This window comes from Lingula anatina, unplaced genomic scaffold, assembly GCF_051362555.1.
Source record: "Lingula anatina isolate TDL-2025a unplaced genomic scaffold, LinAna3.0 unanchor82, whole genome shotgun sequence".
Taxonomy (NCBI): Eukaryota; Metazoa; Brachiopoda; class Lingulata; order Lingulida; family Lingulidae; genus Lingula; species Lingula anatina.
Window position 1 is genome coordinate 2,130,720 of NW_028257603.1, and position 19,908 is coordinate 2,150,627.

General features: G+C 35.8%; 2 protein-coding genes across 2 annotated transcripts; one reads left to right on the forward strand and one right to left on the reverse strand.

The window, feature by feature from the left end:
- Window positions 1–2,979: 2,979 nt before the first annotated feature.
- Window positions 2,980–5,778, reverse strand: LOC147759198 (uncharacterized). Its single transcript, XM_086998669.1, has 3 exons — window positions 5,620–5,778; window positions 4,051–4,648; window positions 2,980–3,754 (listed from the first exon to the last, which is right to left on the reverse strand). Exons 2-3 carry the CDS (start codon window positions 4,540–4,542, stop codon window positions 3,581–3,583), a joined length of 666 nt encoding a protein of 221 aa, XP_086854795.1. The 5' UTR covers window positions 4,543–4,648; window positions 5,620–5,778; the 3' UTR covers window positions 2,980–3,580.
- A 4,842-nt stretch (window positions 5,779–10,620) lies between these two features.
- LOC147759199 (uncharacterized) lies at window positions 10,621–13,838 on the forward strand. The gene is made up of 2 exons (XM_086998598.1): window positions 10,621–11,550; window positions 11,714–13,838. The coding sequence occupies exons 1-2, from the start codon at window positions 10,936–10,938 to the stop codon at window positions 11,804–11,806; spliced, it is 708 nt and encodes a 235-aa protein (XP_086854724.1). The 5' UTR covers window positions 10,621–10,935; the 3' UTR covers window positions 11,807–13,838.
- The last annotated feature ends 6,070 nt before the right edge of the window (window positions 13,839–19,908 follow it).

A 19,908-nucleotide genomic window follows, 5' to 3' on the forward strand; every position in this document is an offset into this window, starting at 1 on the left:
GGGGGGAAATGAAAACAAATACTAGCCTGTGTGTGATCCAAAACTTGAAGTCATCCCGTAAAAGGAAACAGCCGTCGCCGAAACTTGAATATCAAATACTGGTGACTGGAGAAAAGTGAATATTGTCCAAATAAAATAAAGTCACCAAGTAACAAATAACCGTCAACAGCCGTCGCTGAATCTTGAATACCAAAACTGGTGGCTGGGGAAAACTGAATAATCCGAAGAAAATAGTCACCAAGTAACAAATAGTCGTCCCCAAATCTTGAAACCACAAAAGTGATGACTGGTAACCAGTGTACAAATAACAATAAAGAAACGTAAGTAATAATACAGTGTAGCTGCTAAAACTGCGGGTAAATATATCCGCAGCTAAAAAGCTGAATGACTTCTCACTGAATGCAGCTCGATGGAATTAATCTCCAAAACATCTTTCATAGAATATACTTGTGTGTGCCTTGATACACAGCAGCTAAGACATTCCTTAACCCTGGACATCTGTTAACACCTTGTCTTGGTCAACTACTTAAGGTCAAAACGTGCAGACACAAGACCCAAACAAAACGTTGATGTATTACCAAAAAGTTAATAGCACCACTAAAACAAACCATTTGCTACATAAATACAATTAATTCTCTTAATTGTAGTTTTTTATTTTTATTCATTGCGTTTATTTTCATAATTTTTCTTTTTTTTTTTTTTTTTTTTGTTTCACCATTTGTCTTATGTATGATGTGATGATGTGAAATAAAGGCTACTGAGATATGAATACTGAGTTGTTCAACACGGACCATTGCTCACAATTCTCAAAAACAAATGGTATCTGATCGGGCAAGAAGAGCACGAGCCAGAGCCGTCCCCTTTTGACCGAAAAGTATATTGCTTAAGTATTCAATGTTATCTGAAAAGTAAAAAAAAATGAATTTATTTAGATCACAGATTTGAAATGATATTCATTGGATATTGATTTTGTGAGTGATAAAAATGACACCAACAACAAAAAAATATGATGTGCTATGCTCGTAAAACATAATATTTTCGAAATATTGGTTAACAGTATGAGATAAACAAAATGTGTTTACCGGAACTGTACACAGTGAATCTTATCTCGCTAATCAATTACACGATTTTTTTTTTGGCGATCCGCAGTTAGATAAAGAAATGCATTTACTTAAAAAAAACTTTACTTGCAATACACTGTCATTAAAATCTGAGAAATTGTAGTAATAATTTAGACTTTTGGAAGATGTTAAATCCTGTTTTATTGAATTTTAATGTCATGTTATTGTTTTAATGTAAGACTGTAGAATGAATTTCAAGTAGAGAGAGAAGGGGTATTATTAAAATAAACAAATATGTCGCCGTCATCAACACGCCATTGGAGAAAGGAGGGTGTTGAGAAAATTGAATGAATCAATCCCTTCTGGCGGCTTCTCAAATTTCTCTTTTACCTGTTCACCACAATCACCGTTTTTACGTCAATTAAATGACATCATTTGGCTCTCCAAAACCCTGCCAGCGATTTCCCCTAAAAGTCATAGTTCAGATTTTATCGTTGGTTAAGCTGAATTATACCTGTATTAAATGAAAATCCGTAATTAGGACCTCATTTTGGTTTGTTAAATGCTTCCACTGCGTGTCTCTGCGCCAGTGCTGATAGATGGCGTCTCAAATGCCTGTAAATTTTTAAGCGCGACGAAGCAATATTTTTCACGTGTTTTCTACAGCAGCGCCTGCGTAAACCACTATTAATATCTCAACTTGTCTTGAAAGTAGGGAAACTCAACTGATAATTAAGATTGATAAAATGCCATCTCTATGTACATGTACGTAACCTGCGACTAGAGTTCAATTCTTGTACGACTAAGACTATGCTGATTAAGTTTATTTTAGCATATCTCTATTTTATATCTGTTTATTGTGTTCAATTTGGACATTGCTATTGGCACCATTTTACGATTTGATTATGTGATAGGGTTGTTATTACACATTATGTAATTATAAGTAGAGCTTTTGGAAAAGAAAATAGCACAAAATAGACCCATTTGCTTTCTCCTCCACCATGCACAAATCAGCGATTGCTTAATTTTCTTGATTCCCTCTTGTTATGGTGTGTATCTGAAATTCCTTTTTTAGAATTTGTATTTTTGTACATACGTATTCTATCATTGAAATTGGCACGTTTTATCATGTGTATTTGAGGCAACATCACTATTATAAATCCCACTGTATGCCAAACCGTGTTGATCATCTTCAGACAAATACAGTTCCAAAATCAAGATATAAGTCATTGTGAAGTTTTATAATGATACTATAATAGTGGTTAGGTTTACATTATATTTTCCATTAGATAAGTGCAAATTTTATTGATGGAACGTTGGTCTAATCCAGCTGAATGGGTTGTAGACTGATGTTATGAGGAGATGTGATTGATATTACACGATTTGATTTAATGTTTAGTTTATTTAGATTTCTATCATAAGTATTAAGAGATGAGGGACATTTACAGGTTGGTAAGAGTTATTATTTCTTTCTACACTTCTATGTTATTGACGATATAATGTTTTATTATTGTTATCATTATTATTATGTCTGAACACTTAAAGGTCATTCAATGTGTATTCTTTAATGTTTTAACAAATGATGCAATTCATTTTTAATTAAGTGAAAGATAATGTTTTGATAGCACAATATATGGCACAATTCAAAGGTATTGGTTTAAGCGGTTTTTGGACGATTTCTAATTTTTCTCGAGAAAATAACACTTTTTCCTACCCACGAATCATTTATTAATTGCCTGGCCCGACTATTCAGCCCCCTTTTTTGCAAAAAAAGGTATTTTCTTTCTTGAAGTCTTAGATTGGAGATATCTTAACTTTTCAGAATATTTTGCTGTAAATTTGACATTTCTTTTAAAATTTTGAACGTGTAAAGAACTCATTTTAAACGTAAATATTGAAAAAAAAAAGCAAAATTATATATTTTGAATAATAAATAATCTTTAATTGGAGATTAAAAGCGCAAAGACATTTAATTAATGTTCACATTATCTATAAACTTGCAGCACCTGAACTTCCCACAAGCAGTACATTTGCCTAAAAGGCGAAGTATTGGACTTGCAGCTCTTATAAACCTTTAATACACGTTTTATAACACATTCTTGTTATTCTATAAAGGTAGTTAAGCAAACGAAACAGAATGAGATATGACTGAACATTTTTCGTTTTTTTCTTATGACATACTAGTGTTGCCCTCGGTTCTGATCAATTCTGAAGATTTATTTCTTTTTGCAAGATTAAGGGATCATCACAAGAAAGAATTGTTAAAATATGAAAGTTGCCAAAGCTTGCTCAACTGTGATTGATATTGGACTCATGATAATTTATCTGTCCCAGAGATTTCCCTGTAGTTTCATCTGACACCAACCTTCAAAATTTCATCTAGTTTATGATCACTTGAGACTTCCATTTCTTCCTTTCAATGTAGTCAAACTACCGAAGTAATCAATTTACAGTTCACTACAACGGTTTTGGTGCGCAATGGCTTTTTGTTTGTCTATGGCATCATCCATTACAAATGATCACTTTTGATTACTGACGTCAACTTTGACCCATGTGCCAACTTTGGAGTCCACATCTTCAAAGTCGACAACAAAGAAATCATCAAAGTCGTTTCCTTCGTTTCCAAACTGTCCATTAGTGCTATATTCAAGCACGGAGATGTACTGGAAGATGTCCCACAACAATGCTTCCTCCTTTAACAAAATAAATATAGTAGATAATAAAGGCTGTAGTCATATAAATAATACTAATAATAGTAACACTTTTTATTTATTTTAGATTATATCTTAAATCTTTATAAAACCTTTACAAATGTATAGAAAAAATAATAAAATACCCAGAATATACAAATTGGGAAAAAATAAACATCAAATTTGCCTTAAAAACAATTTTATCAGTGCCCTAGAAACACTTGGGAAGAGGAAAACAATAATGCCCAGCCCTTCTTTTTGGTATAAAAAGCATTTGAAAGAAACGTAGCAATCATTACCTTCAGAATGCACGGTTTTGCTTGTTCACGCATAATCTCTCTGACCATTCCTCGCAGCTCCTCCAAAAAACATAGTATGCTATTTGGTTCGGCAGTGCCGACTATACAAATACGATTTCCGGCCAGTTCTGCTTTCTCCTTAAAAGTCTTTGGTAGCGAATCCATGAAATTTTGCTTTTGTTCACTGTTGAGAGCTGTTCTACCGTCATGGACAAACACAAAGATGGCCCTCTTCAAAAATGTACCGAAGAATTTATCTTCCAAGAGGTCTATAGCCTCTATTTCTGTTGATCTGACTCTTAAGTTATATCTTAACAAGTATAAAAATGTGTCGACTTGCTGTACACCTTCTATTTGGCGCCGGATGGTCTCTACAATGTGCTCTTTGGTAAAATCTAAATCCCCAGTTCCAGGTGTATCTATAAGTGTTAATTTCCATGTGTCATTTGCAGAGCTTTTTATGTCTCCATGAAACACATGTCTACACAGCATTCGGTCTGGTCGGGGGAATATGATTGGGCAAGAAGAACACGAGCCAGAGACGTTCTTCCGTGCCCCTTTCGACCGACAAGCATCACGCTTAAGTGTTCAATGTAATCTGAAAAATAATGCAAACACGAATTCATTTATCATAAATGGAAATTATCAAATACAAGCCGAAATATTTTCGTATCGTTAGCTTACGGCCAACCTGGGCGAAGGCCTTTATCAGACTGATGTAAGAAGATGTTGACACTCACTGACCGCTAGGTGGTATAGTGAACATTTTGGCTCATTTACGAATTAATTTAAGTTACAGCTTTGGGATGATCTACAAAATGTACCTTGGTTTGGAAACTGGGAAAATGGCGGTTGGCTCCAAGAAAAAAATATTTTCTATATGGTCATTAAACATTATGTTTGGGAAACATCGATCTAATGAGTATTAGATAAATACATTTCGTCTACCGGGTCAAATTACAGAGAAAATCACATCGTAAGTCAACTTAATGCCTTTTTTCTGGTTTTACCGTGGCAAGACAAGGGAAAGGCATTAACGAGAAGAGGGAGAGGGAAAGGGGGTGTCAAAATAAGGAGCCAGCGATTTACAGATAGCGTGAAGATGGTGGGGAGAAAATTTGAAAAATGAAAAACATTAACCCCCTCTATAAACACACACAAACACACACACACACACACACACACTAAACTCTTATTTGTGTACACAATCACATGATTCGGTTAAATAGCATTAAGTGTTGTTGAACATACATGCCATTAGCTGAATGTAATATAAGCACTGCCTCGAACAAATATCCAGGTTACTCGAACAAATTGCCTTGCCCAATCCTGTCCTAGTAGATCATAGTTCACAATATATACATGTAGGCATAATGTAAACATTACACTATCACAAATCGTCCTACTGCACATACGCTTGGTCTGTCTTCTAGATCATTATGTGATATATTATAATACGTCGCACTGTATGAAATGATGAACGTTATGCACAAATTAAAAACATCATGGAATTATTTAAAACAAATGTAAGTGATGAAAATGTGCTAATAATGGAACACTGCGTCTTACCATCAGCTGTAGGTTCCGCCATCTTTGTTGTTTACGTCTGTGACCTTTCAAAATATTGCTTCCTACAGTACATGCGCCAATGCATACACCATCGACCCCGTTAACGGTACAAGCGCATTATCAGGTCCAAGGCAGCGATGAGGTCTACATTAGCCACGTGGGTTTACGTTTCATGGAAGAGAGTCGTGATATTTAATGATTAACAACTATTGAGCTATGAAAGCGAAAGTACGTCAAATGAAAGGTGTTATTTTTCGTAGTTTGCACATAGCAAACTTTGAAGCAAATAATGTGTTCTGTATCATAAAATGTATACGAAATATTACAAATAGCATGTTTTGCTTTAACGATTAACCCAAATGTACTCTTTAATTGACATGGCCAATGTCACGATGTTTGTTCTTTTTGACATGTGCTACCACCTGTTGCCATATCTATACAACATTGGTCAAAAAGGTTGTCCCACCCCCATTTCCATGTACTTTTATTTACAAATGATCACTTCACAGCTGTAGTTTGTTAGAAATAGTGCTTTTTATTACAGATATCGTGTCTAACATGATTAATGGTTTTAAAAAAACACAAAATAGTGGTGAAAATATACACATTTTATACCATTTAGTAACATTTATAAGAGGCACCCCCTCAAATCCACTGTTTCACTGTGACTTCTACAGATGTACAGAAATGTCTATAAAATTGAAAAGACAGCATTAAATGTCACCAAATTCACACACAATTAGCATTAGGGTGTGCTCGTTAAAGGTCACGTGCCTAACAGCGTGTGCGTCTACCGCGCACTGCAATTATCTTCTGTAGACGGCGCGACAAGCCTTCAACACGGGTAACAATTATGTTTTGTGGGATATTGTCCCATTCTTTTTCAACAAGTTGGGGGAGTTGGTCCACGTTTTTATGGGGTTGGTTCTCCTTTGCATTGCACACTCCAATTCATGTCACAGTTGATTAGTACAGGTAAGTTTAATATCAGGGCTCAAAGATGGTGGTTCCAACCTTAGAGCATTCTGTTTCTTCAACAAACACTTGCCAGGCGAGAGGTGTGAGCAAGTGTGCAGCCATGATAAAGCCTAGAGTTAACCCCAAAGTCAGTTCTTGAATATGGAATGACATATTATCAGCTGAAAATGCTACGTTCAGTGATCCCACAGGCACCTGAACCTGGCCATCCATCACTAGAAGGAAGTCGATTTTGATGCAGAATCAAATTATTTCATGTATCCTATCGATGGTCATAGAGGGTCCATAGACATGATAAAAATGCCTCTTGGAAGGGTGTGTGTAGGATAATATCGCCTGAGGTGTTAGATCAGTCCGCATTTGGAGAACATTCCTCGCCCATGTTATTAGTACATTGTTCCTTTTGGAACAAAACGTAACAGGGGCATTTTAATGTAAAATTCTTAACAGATATCTTACTCCATTTGCAAGAGATGACTTCAGGGATGCTACTGGCTTCATTGTGAAAACGCACTTGCTCACAGCTCTCGTCTTGCAAACGATTTGTTGCAGAAACACAGGGCTCTGAGGATGGGACAACCGTTGAGTCCTGATATTAATCCTACTAACCACCTGTGGCATGAATTGGAATGTGCATTGTAAAGGGGAACTAATTCCTAAATAATCTTGACCAATTCCCCCACGCTCTTTAGGATGAATGGGACAAATCCCACATAACATAATTGTTACCTATGTTGAAGGCTTGTAGCGCCGTCTACAGGAGATAATTGCAGTACGCGGTAGACGCACACGCTGTTAAGCACGTGATCTTTAACGAGCACATCCAAATGCTAATTGTGTTTGAATTTGGTGACATTTGATGGCGTCTTTTCAATTTTATAGATATTTCTTTACATCTGTAGAAGTCACAGTGAAACAGTGGATTTGAGGGGGTACCTCTTATAAATGTTACTAAATGGTAAAAATGTGTATATTTTCACCATTATCTTGTATTTTTTAACCATTAATCATGTTAGACACGGTATCTGTAATAAAAAGCACTATTTTTGACAATTTACATCTGTGAGGTGATCATTTGTAAGTAAAAAGTACATGGGAATGGGGGTGGGACAACCTTTTTGACCAATGTTGTATATTAGCGTATTATACCAGTGCGGATTTAAGTGGGGTTTAAGTGTCAGGGGGTCCTGTCCCCCCCCCCCCCCCCCTTCGATTTCTGAAAAAAAATTAAACCAAAATTGGACCCCTCTTGAAACTAGAAATTAATCTAGCTGAATCATAGTTCATAACTGTACCAAATGGCACCGTTCGCCCTCTAAAATACCAAACCGAACCCCACGACTAGGAGGGGGAAAATATACCATGTACTCTTTCTGGATCGGCCATTGGTATTTTTAACATTGCCTTTCCTCCCACGTTTAAGCCTTAGATAAAATATGGAATCTTAAACTGAAAACTATTATTAGCAATATCTGTTTATCCTTAGCTTTTTCCCGGGCATCATGCCATATGTATTCTGTATTTAAATATATGTTATAAAAATATTAGTACAGACTTGACATTTAATATGGAATATTTTTTTCCAAGTAATTTTTTTCCTATTTTGCTGACTGATAAATGAAAATAAGGATTTAAATCGTGTTTTAATAACTTTGAATTATCTCTTTGATGTCATTGTGATATCAATTCATTGATGGAATTCGCCAGAGAAGCAAACAAAAACACATTGCCTATTCTATGTCATACGACTTCCATTAAAAGAGATATTTTGAATCTCCATATTTTTCCAAATTATCGTCTGTAAAAGAGTTAAACGCTCCACAAAAGACCCTTATGTCAGTTGCTATAGTCACAGTAATGGTCGCTGTTACGCCTGGCCTCTTCTGGCTGTTGCCAGCGCTCTCAAGCGGCAAGGCATTCCTTGGGGTAGGTTTTTAGAGTTCAATCTGGAATAATATTCTAGGCATCGGTCTAAAAGTGTCCAATCTGGTCCAGTTTTGTTGTAGGACATATAGGCGGTTGATTCGTCGAGTAATGGCCTACCGAAATATTGTCTATGTGGTTCAAATGTGGCGATTTTGATGACCAGGGTAGCTGCTCATTCCCTTGGTTCTATAAGTTATCTGCTATTAAAAGTGCTCTGTGTGAACCTGCAACCTCACCGTGCAACCTAAAATTGTTCCTAAGGTGCCCCCTATCAAATGATAGTCAAGTGGTTACGAGATTATTCCTTGATTTGATCTGGTTCAGGTTTTCGTCGATGACTACAATTGGTGTTTGGCACCAGTGTGGTATCCACTCCAAATACTGACACTGTCAATCACCCTTGTCACTTTAGACCCGGTATATGCTTCGTCGTAGGCCTCTTCTGGATATCTGTAAACTCTGTTTTGACTAATTGGGCGGTACAGGTGAAACCTGACCTCAATAAAGAAAGCCATGTTCTACCCAGAAACGGTCATGGCCCCCAATTCATAAGAGAAACAGACGACGATGTTTTGCTGTTTACAGTGGGTGCATCGGAGGTTATTTGGTGTTTTTACCTGCTAAACCCAGTTTGGTGTTCGCTAAGGGCTTTGAAAAACGCATTTTGGTGGCAATTTACCCCTCGTTCTGAACGGACTGTGTTTTTTGTGTTTTTTGTTTAGTTGCAGCAGCGTATCCCGAAAGACAGTGAGTCTTGTACCCTGTAGGTAAGATATTGATACACTGGGGGTGACCTCTGTGTAGGTACATCAGCCTGGGCATTACTCTATAAAACTGTGGGGACCGTTCTGTTTGTCGCTATGATCTGTCTGGTAATGTCTGTCTTTTTTGCGCCATTCTGCCATAGATTAAAAAATTTGTAATACACTACTTTACTTATCTTCCGCACTGCAAAACTGACCGCTTGCATGCAAAATTTCAAATTCTTCTATGCAGTAGTTGTCGACATATGGATACTTTTTTGACAGAACCAAGCTTTGCCTAAGCCAAGCTTTGACCAGCCCAAAGGAACACTTCCCAATTAAATCACTGAATATCCTTAATTAGCAGCGCAACAGACCTGAAAGTCAGTAAATTGGTAGCGACACACCTTACTACACAGTTCTCCATTAACAAATCTTATATGAGATCGGAGTTTTCTGAAAAAAAAAAACGCATTTTTACCTAGGTATACATTCGAAACTGAAATATTCCATATTTAATGTCAAGTCTGTAGAATAGAGAGCCTGTAAATGTAAGCTGTACACATTTTAGTGCTCCATAAATAACTATTATTTATTTATTTATTTATTTATTTATTTATTTATTTATTTTATAATCTATTAATTGGGCTTTTAAAGTAAAATATTTTGTTTTACTTTATATTTTTCCCTCTTTGACTTGGACATTTATTTTCACAATTGTGTTAGGTCGGACACATCTCACCTAGCACAACTGACATTATTGTGGTTGTTATCTGGGGCTGCAGCAGATAAAGTAATCATTTCATATGTTTTGCATGTTTGTGTATAATGTGTGTGATTGTGAAAATATGTTTCTTCGAGATTTTGTGTACGTTTTTTTTTTTCTTTTTTTTTTTTTTTTTCTAATTTGTGCAGAAACGTGTATATATGTGTGTGCGTATGCTAAGGTGAATGCATAAAACATAAAATATGCCTACACGTGTTAAGGGCTTCATCATTTGTTTTGATCAATATTTTGTGTCCTGGTCTTTATTCCTACCCTTTTTATTATTCATTCAAGATACATTGAAAATTCTACAGCACACATTTGTATTTTAAATTCAATAATAATAATAATAATCATTATTATTGTTATGCTATTTTTCACTATTTATTACTATTTGTGTATATGTGTACGCATGTGCAAATTAAAGTATGTTTGTATTTCAAATAGGAACAATTGTCATATCAATAAATATCTAATAAATGTTTCAATAAAAGAAGATGGCGTCCAATTGAAGAAAACAAAAACACAGCAAGAATTTCAACATATAGATGGCGCCTATGCAATGTACCAATTCGAGATTAACCACACGCTAAAAAACGGTCGGCCATATCTGTTCCGCATGAAGGTTGAGTTGAGGCCATGAATTCTAGACACTAAATTCTAGAGACGAAATACCCAGGACACAGGTTATTATTATTGCTGCGGCCAAGGCGCTGGTCAAGAAGATTTGTCCAGCAGTGGACTGTTAGAGAGACACACGCTGAACCCTTGGACCCTCTCCCTCGAGACCGGCTGTCACCCTGATAGAGGGCATCCAGACAGGTATCTGGCTCTGTAAAGGGTACAAGTCTTCATAACTATTAAGCAACTGTGAGTAGTTAAAGAAAAGCCCAAGTAGCCGTAATGAGCAGGAGAATGGCGTATCAAAAACTGGAAAAAAACAGCATTGTATGCCACAGTATGCAAGACTATAACGTGTTTATAGTGGGGTACAAGGGACACGGCAAGTCAGCTTCTATGATAAACATTATACGGGACAAAAATTATAAGGGAGTTAAGGGGTACAAAGTAGAGGAGAGAACGCACGAGAAATGTACATTCTATGATACCCCGGGTTTCGGGTCACTGGACACAACGGACTCGCACGTGCTGCGCGTGATAAACGCAAAAGCCCACGCGGTCGGTGAAGTGCACGCTGTGTTATTCGTGCTGCGTTATTGGCGCATCACAAGCTCCGTGATTTCTTTAATACATCAACTTAAGGACGCATTCGGGCCAGACTACCACACACGCACCATCATAATATTCACCTTCACTAACCATGAAGCCGACCTGAAGTTAGACGAAAATTTGAAGGAAAGTCCAAGGGACTTCCAACATTTTGTCCAGCTGTGTGAGGGCAGAGTGATCATGTTGGAAAATTCTGACTTCCAGACTGGGGAAACTGCTGCCTCCCAAATTGAAGACATGATAACTAACAGGATGCATTCAGGGCCGTTGGTTGTCCCATGGTCCAGAGTGAGTGGTTTTTAGAAAAAAATAGCGAGATCAATGTGTAGAAAACAGATAGATTAATGAATAATTACTCATATTTATTTGCCTATGAAATATTATTATCAACAGTAACAGGACCAACCCTTTTGCAATTCAAAATTTATGTATTTATTCTCTCTCGTTCCAGTGTTCCGTGTGGTGTCTGTGGGCGTGTATGGGCCTCGTGGTGTTAGTGATTTCCAGTGTATGGCAGGGCCTTAGGGTCTTAGTAGGACGGTGATGTGAAAACTTGGAGTGTCCAAAGGCAAATGTTATATATATATATATATATATATATATATATATATTATCTAGTCCTGTGCATAAGATGCCCAGACCCCATGATAATTACGCCCTGGCTGGGCCCAGTCTTTATGGTGTCTTTGCATTGTTAACAACATAATGGGCAAGTTAGTTGACCAAGTTATTTGGCCAAGCTGCCAGTTTGCTTGTATGGCATGTGAAGGGGATGTCTTACATCAAAGCACATATCATTATCCTTACAGGTGTGACAAATGAGATATATTTGCATTTCATTACCTGTGATTTTTAAAATATTTTCTTAATATTTGCATTTTCTTAAGGATAAATTACAAAGAAAAGTGCTAATGTATAGCAATATTTTACTCTATTCGCAGGCACAGCTATAAAATCTCCTTAAATTTATAATATATATTTTTATTTACATCGTAACCTATGCCAGTTTAGAACACTGATAAAGTCGATTCATTAGGATACAATTTGGAATGTAATTTTTGATCACTTCACTTAATGTCTAAGTATGGTTTAGGCTTACACTACAGTACCTGCTTATCAATAGCAGGCTCTTTTTGTAACTATTTTAAATAACACTCACTCATTATTTTAAACGAAAAGTTGTTCAAATTTCTAGATTTTGATTCATAGAAAAGAGTCTTTATGACGGACCATTTCACAATATTTTGAGTGCTATCATCTGTGAATAACTTATATCTCATATTCTTATTTTAAAGAATCAATAAAAAATTAATACTAGGCTTTGCAAACAACATAGTTTGAACTAAGAAAAAAAAAACAACTTTAAAGCTTACAGATTTCGTGTGCGCTTGACAGCAGCCAGGCCTCACCTCAGCTTCAATCTTTTCAACAGTTTTAGACAGTTTGAACCAGAAATTCTACTGAATTTTTGATCATGACATCTAATGAATATATGAAGGAAGTGGAGGAGAGCTTGATTTCTTTAATGATAAATGTAGAAGGTGTTTTTCTAGCATTTTTGTGTGACAGCTGTACCTTAGATTGAAGACAGACACCTTAGAAGACTTTCTTTTTTTTATCCCAGGCAGTTGGAAAGGGCAAATCTGGCCACTGAGAATCTAACAGTTATATATCAATAAATTATTAGATCAATCCTAGAATATGCATGCCCTGTGTGCAGGCCTGGTCTTACAGCCGAATGCTTAGAATCTGTTCAAAGGAGAGCTCTTAGAATTATTAAACCATTTTATACTTACAAGGATGCCCTAAAGGCTAGTAATCTCACCTCTCTGAGGGAGAAAAGAGACGTTTTATTTAAGAACTATTTACAAAAATCAGGGATTTTAATAAGTTCCACCATCTGTTTAAAGATAAGAATCCAAGAAAATTCAGGGCCAGCAACATTTTTTAATACCGAGAGTGAAAACGGCGCTTTTTGAATCGTCATTTACAATGCACAATCTTTTAAATTTCATGTAAAATACTGCTCCAAATTGTCTTATAAGTCTTGTTTTAAAGCTTTGGTCTTTTAGTTTATAATTTTAGTTACTTTTAGATACTCGTATGATTTTATTTATGATAAATTGTAAAACTTCAACCTTTGGGTTGCTATTCTAGCAAATATATTATTATTATTATTATTATTATTATTATTATTATTATTATTATTATTATTATTATTATTATGTCGAATGTAAATATGGTATTGAAAGTATTATTTGAGACTATATCAGTTTTTAAAAATGTATCTTATAAATCGACATTATCAGAAAACAAGTATTTATCCAAAGTAGTTTTCTCTGTAAGTACTTTAAGTCCCTTTATTTCCAACCAAAAGTTCACGCTTTCCACATTAATAGGCATGAGATCGTAATGCAGTCAACCATCTTTTTAATCTCATATGTACAAAGTTAGACTCCAAAAGCAGGATAATTGTGACATTCATATAACATTCATATAACATTCACATCACATTGTAGCATCATCTTACAGGAGATAAATTGGTGCATGTGGCGAAATATAAATAAATTATTAAATGTAAAATGTCGAATATCTTTTTTGGTTTATGAAGCAATTTTGTCTATAGATACTTATCTTTTTTATACCATTTTAATAACTCCTATGGTTGATTTCATTTACTTATTCGTGTTTGTAATTAATTACTTTCTGTCAGTGTGTTTGTCGCGTTACTCCTCTCTGCGTACACATCGCATTTTGAACATTTTTTCACATCAGACTAGAATATGAAATTCAAAACAGATAGTTGCCTCCGTCATTTTCATATTCCTTGATGCCAAATTGCCGCCGACATCTAGCTACAAATAGAGCACAACCCCCTTCTCCACCCGCTACTTTCATGCAAAAAATAAATTCCCCTAACTTTTGATTCGATAGAAGATGTACATTTTTGCCTTAACTTTCCTGTTGTTATTTCTGAACTTGTTTGTGCTGAAAGTTCAAACTTGGTTGTTTCGATAAAAAAGCTCTCCAAGTATCTCCTGTATCAAGTTTTATTTTCTAACCTTTTTTCCTGGAAAACCTGCGTTCCACGTAGATAGTCAGAATGGAGTCAGAATGCGGTTTATTCTGAACTTCTTATCAACAGGTTTAGGGTCAGGAGGAAGGGCATTTCATCAACGTGTTAAACGGTGCATTACTTAGCAGGTACAAAGGATGTGTTCCCATAAACTAGCTTTTATTGAAATTTCAATATTACAGAAGAAATGTAAAGTGAATATCTTCGTGAAAAACAGCAATGGACATATATGTAGGTTTTCGTTATATGTGCAATGATGTCATCATTTGGTGCCCTGAGAAAGGTATCTTAATGATAAATAGATCGAGGTGTCTCACCTCTAATTGTGGACCGAGGCAGATACGACAGTAGGATGGGGATAGGGTAAAGTTGGGTTGGTTGCAGGAAGCGCTTTCCAGCCAACAATAACCTTTGTCGGCTGCAAATCTAGGGGGGATAAAAAAACGATTATCAACGATTATCATAGATGTTTCTTCGTATACATTTACAGTGTGTGCATGGCTTGGGAGTCAGAGGTCGAAAAATGCCTCCATTCATTAAACCATACAATTTCTGCAAAGTCATACGTACCACTAACAAGAAGATTATTTTCAGAATATATCAAAATTAGTCAACAGTCATGACATCTGGGATTACGGTGAATTAAACATTATGTTTCCTATAATCTTAAATTTTCCATTTAATGATAATTAAAAGGAAATACAGCATATAATGAATTTTTAATATATTTATGATGACATTCACTTAATATTTTTGTTGTAATGCTGCAATTTCAATCTACCCACTCATATTTTAATCTTGAAATTTGGCCTCTAATTTGTCCAGAGCCGATGTAAAATCTGATTGTATTTCAATCTCGTCTGTGAGACATTAATTTGATTTCTGAACCAGACAAGCAAGGCGGCTAGCGTGTGACTTTGCACGTGAAGTGATATTATTACAACCGGCTGGTTGAGAACAGAACGTCGATGTAGAGGAGGTTATTTTTTTAACTCGATTACAATTCATAAGCGGTGTAAAGTAAATCAAACCGCAAATCTAAAAATACCGAAATAAACTCTGCAAGGTCTGCTGAATAAGTACTGATGTTTTTCTCTTTGTTTGTTTTTCTCTTTTACTGTTAAAAGAACCAGTTTACACAGAAACATTCCATCTCTTCCAAGAACTGGCGATGTTATTAGTTCTAAATATAACTCTCCCGCTTGGAGACGAACGTACTTGAGATTTACAGAGGTGGGATATTTAATGTTGTTACAATGCTTTGTATCCCAGTTATACTTTTAAAATAAAAAAAAGAATAAATGAAAATTTAAAATATTAATAATTAACAGAAGGAAGTATTAAAAGAAAAAAATAATATCTTGGGTATTTTCCTCTCTGTGTTTCTCTCTTTCTCTTTCTCTTCGTTTAACAATACCTACTTTTACTTTGAATACCTGCATGATGACAATCCAAACATTTTCAACAATATCGAAATATAGAGGTCTCTCTTGTGATCAGAAGTATGTCATAAACATGGGATTAATGGGGACTCTTTATCTACGACATATCTGTGTATGGGATTGGGATTGTTTTTCTGATTCAAAATCTATACACCTTAGAAATATGGGTAACTTTCAAAAAATAAATAATAACAACTAAATAAATGGCTATTCTGAAAGTTTCTAGTACATGTACGGCATTTTCTTTGAATGTCGGATTAGTTTCCACAGAGAATCTAATGATTATAAGAGGGGTCATTACTGAAGCTTGGGGTTGTTCATGCTTTTACCATGTAACGTTTAGTTAAGCAAAACATATTCTTTTGAAGTGACAACATGGAGCCGTTTCATTATTTCCTGGTGTACAGGGGTTTAAACATAGAACCTGGATATCTTTGTAGCAGTATTAGAGATCGCGTTATCTAAATATTTGTTTCACCCCCCCCCCCCCCCCTGGGATTATATCATAAAGAGTTTTTTAATGTAATGTGGGGTCGGGGTGGTCATAAAAAGGTTCCACACAAGTAAAGTGAAGGGCTCTCACGCAGTATCACTCATTTAATGTACATGTACATTCTGACGATCCGTGGGGAATCACAACCTTCAATCTAAGATTTAAAAAACCTACTTCTTAATTAGACAAATTTACCTCTAGAGACTTTACACGACGTATTGCGAAGAATTACGACCTACATACAAAGACAGAACATAAAGTTATGAAAGTGCTTGTAAATTGTTAATTGTGTATGCGCCCATGTACCTGTACATGTGAGTGAGAGAGACATGATCGATGGGTTGACCTTGTCCCAAAATGGCTATATACTTTTATTATTACAACATGGTTTATACTTAACCACTTTAACGTATGATATATCTGGTTTCACATACTATGGGTTTCGTCTCTTTGCAGCTTGACATACAGAAAAAAAGTATTTCTTTATGTAGTTCCTATAAGTAAACCTACATACCAGTAATATAAAACGTACATTGTGGTAGAAATTTTTGGCAATCCATGCCCAACATAGCAGTGTCCTTCCTTACAGTATAAAGCCGGTTGTTTTTGTAAATGCTCCCTCCCTTTTTCTGAATCTAATAAAGGTATGTTGAAAGCGCCGCGTTGGTCTTCTTAGCACAAATATTTTTCATTCTTTTCTTTTCTGTGCCCGTTCCTGGGTCTGGGAGAAGATCATTCTTTATTGTTATTTTTGTCTGCCTTTACAGACAGCTTACATTCGAGACATACCACAAACAATGTGTAGATCACAAGGTTTAGCCTCTCTTTTATCTAACATGCATACCTGATTAAACACTTCAACATCCACATATCCACAATCCAAACATTTTCAACAATATCGAAATATAGAGGTCTCTCTTGTGGTGCCTCTGTGCCTGTACTGATATATCGCAAACACACAGTCTCTCCTCTCCGGGTGTGCATTCCGAAATGGAGACTCGCCCGATTTTTATGTCCATCCCTTTGTATTACTACAAGGAAAAGACCAATGATGAATAGCATGCTTTAGTGAGCGCATATAATTTCTCCCTCAATCCCCGATTTACCGGTTTTCCTCTCTGGTTATGCAGTGGAACAACATAAATCAACAGTAACTTCAGGTAATCTGATGGGAATTCGAATCCTTATAAGACAAAAGTTGCATTTTTAAATTTTGCGTAATTTGTATGCATTTGTCACTTATGCTGGCCATCTTAATTTGCCAGGCTGGAAAATTTTGATAGCGGTCACAGATGTCACGCGCTTTCTTGTACTATAAAACATGTTTCACATATTCTGACCGTTATATATACACCGTTTGCCTGAGGTTATTTTATATTACTGTTGTTGCGGTGTGCACGTATGTGTATTTCTTTCCTAATTGCCACTTATATAATTAAAATTGAATTGTGATGGGAGATGAAGAAAAAAAAAACATCATTACTAAATTATCAAACAGGTGCCAACCATAAGTACATAAACCCTTAAACAAAATTTAAGGATAACCGACATTAAAGGCAGCAAGAAAGAAGCTCCCTTGTTAGGGCCATATGGAATAAAAAAGGATTTCCAAATTGAGAGCATTCATCCTCCAGATTGAAGGTGAATGCACCCTTAAATGTGCCGCCAACGGGTCAAATTTGATAATTTATTTCACAAATTAAAAGATAGGCCTACTTAAATGAAAATAAATGTATGAAATCTTTTCATGTAGTTTTCTTCATAATGATATTTTTCATTCAGTTCGTCAATATCAAAATAATTTTATATTTTGTTAAATCAGTAAAAACTGTTCATTTGAGATTAAAAATGCCGCAAGAAATGCATTATAAACAACGCATGGAAATATCATAGGGTCCATTCCCACAGATATTTGGATCGATCTATCTCTCTGGGGAGTCTGACTAAATTGCTGTCAAATTGGCCGGCTTAAAGTCTGGCACGTTGATTTGGTAGGCTTGACAGACATTTAAGCCGGTTAGTTGATAAAATTTTAGTGAGACTCCCCTGGGAGTTAGATTGATCCAGATGGATCAGTCTATGTTTGGGAACCCAGTCTAATATTGTATTTTACCACTTAAACGACTGTTATTATAGTAAAACTAAAATCTGTGCTTGTCAATCGGGCTTTCGATGCCCTCCTTCCCGGTCCTCAAGTCATTCGTTGCCAGATTCTCGCCGTCCTTTGATACCAAAACAACAATGGCGGCAGAAGAAAGCACACGCGTGATGCAGTCCTCAGACGTAAGTTGCGAGTTTGTGTACAGTGCGTTGGATAACGAAAAGGCCAGTGCTTCACACATTGTAGATATTAACTGGATGAAAACTCTTCCTTATTACGAAAAAACGAATTTCCTGGAGTAAACAACACTTTTATCATACTTACCAATAGTTAATGAATTCATTTTTACATTCAAAGTTAGTCCCTGTTTTTGTTCACAATGCTTTTATTGTGAAATATAGATCTCATAAGAAGAGTTTTTATCCCTTTAATGCATTTCAAGTAATAAGACGAATATATCTTATAAATCGTATATTATTTACATGTAGTGTTGTTGCTGTCTGCTTTTCCCGCGGTTCTAAGTAGGTCACCACAAAATCTCGCTCGATATCGTGTGACTACGCAATGTCGGAAAGGGCTCCGTCTGTTATAATTTCTTAAGATATTATAAAAAAAAAAAAAAAAAAGACTTAAGAAAAAAAAAATGGACTTACTCTGGATGCAGGAACGGAGTCATTTACCATTGGTAAATATGGGAAAATTGCTGTTTTCTCCAGGAAAATCCAACTTTTGGCCAAAAGGAAGACTTATTATGCCTTTGAGAAAGAGAAATAGATTAATAATACTTTTGTTCACTTCTGTTTGATTGTCAATAACCTAAAAGTCATTGCATAACTCCATTGCTTTAATTAAGATTCCCCTTTTTTATGTTCACTAACGAGTTCAAAGGTGAAAAGAGCATTAGGTCAATCGATATCGTATACGATTTCATTTTTTATTTGAACGATAAAATGAACCCTATATTCTTGGATTGCAGAAGTATTATTAATATATTTGTGATTCGTGAACACTTCCAAGATTTTTCTTAACCGTACGAAAAGCACCAAAACTTTTTCGGGGCCCCTAATTTAGCGCCAAGAGGGCTATGGTTGGCTTCGCATGCGAGGCCTCCTCCCAACCCCCTTCAAATAAATCTGAATCCGCCCCTATTGATCCTTTTTGGTTGCTGAAACTGCAGTTGCTTTTTTATTAGCACAGATAACCGCTTGGTGCATTCTCCATTTTGTTTGCGGTGAGATCAAAGTCACTAATTTTCTAACTGCTGTTACGGTTATGTCTTACCATGAAATGATAAATAAATAACTTATTTGAACTGAAGGTTTGTTAATGTCTCACGGAAGAGGTTGCAAGCTTTTATTAACTCCGTTATTCAAACTCTTTAACGCAATTAAAGAAAAAAACAAACTTTACGAGCCCGTGATTGTTGTTTCCGGTTAAATCAAATTCTGCAACGTATCAGTCGAAATGAAGATTCATGTTCTGCATGAATATGTGGCCAAATACGAGACAATGTGGGAAGACGTACGAAGTTTTT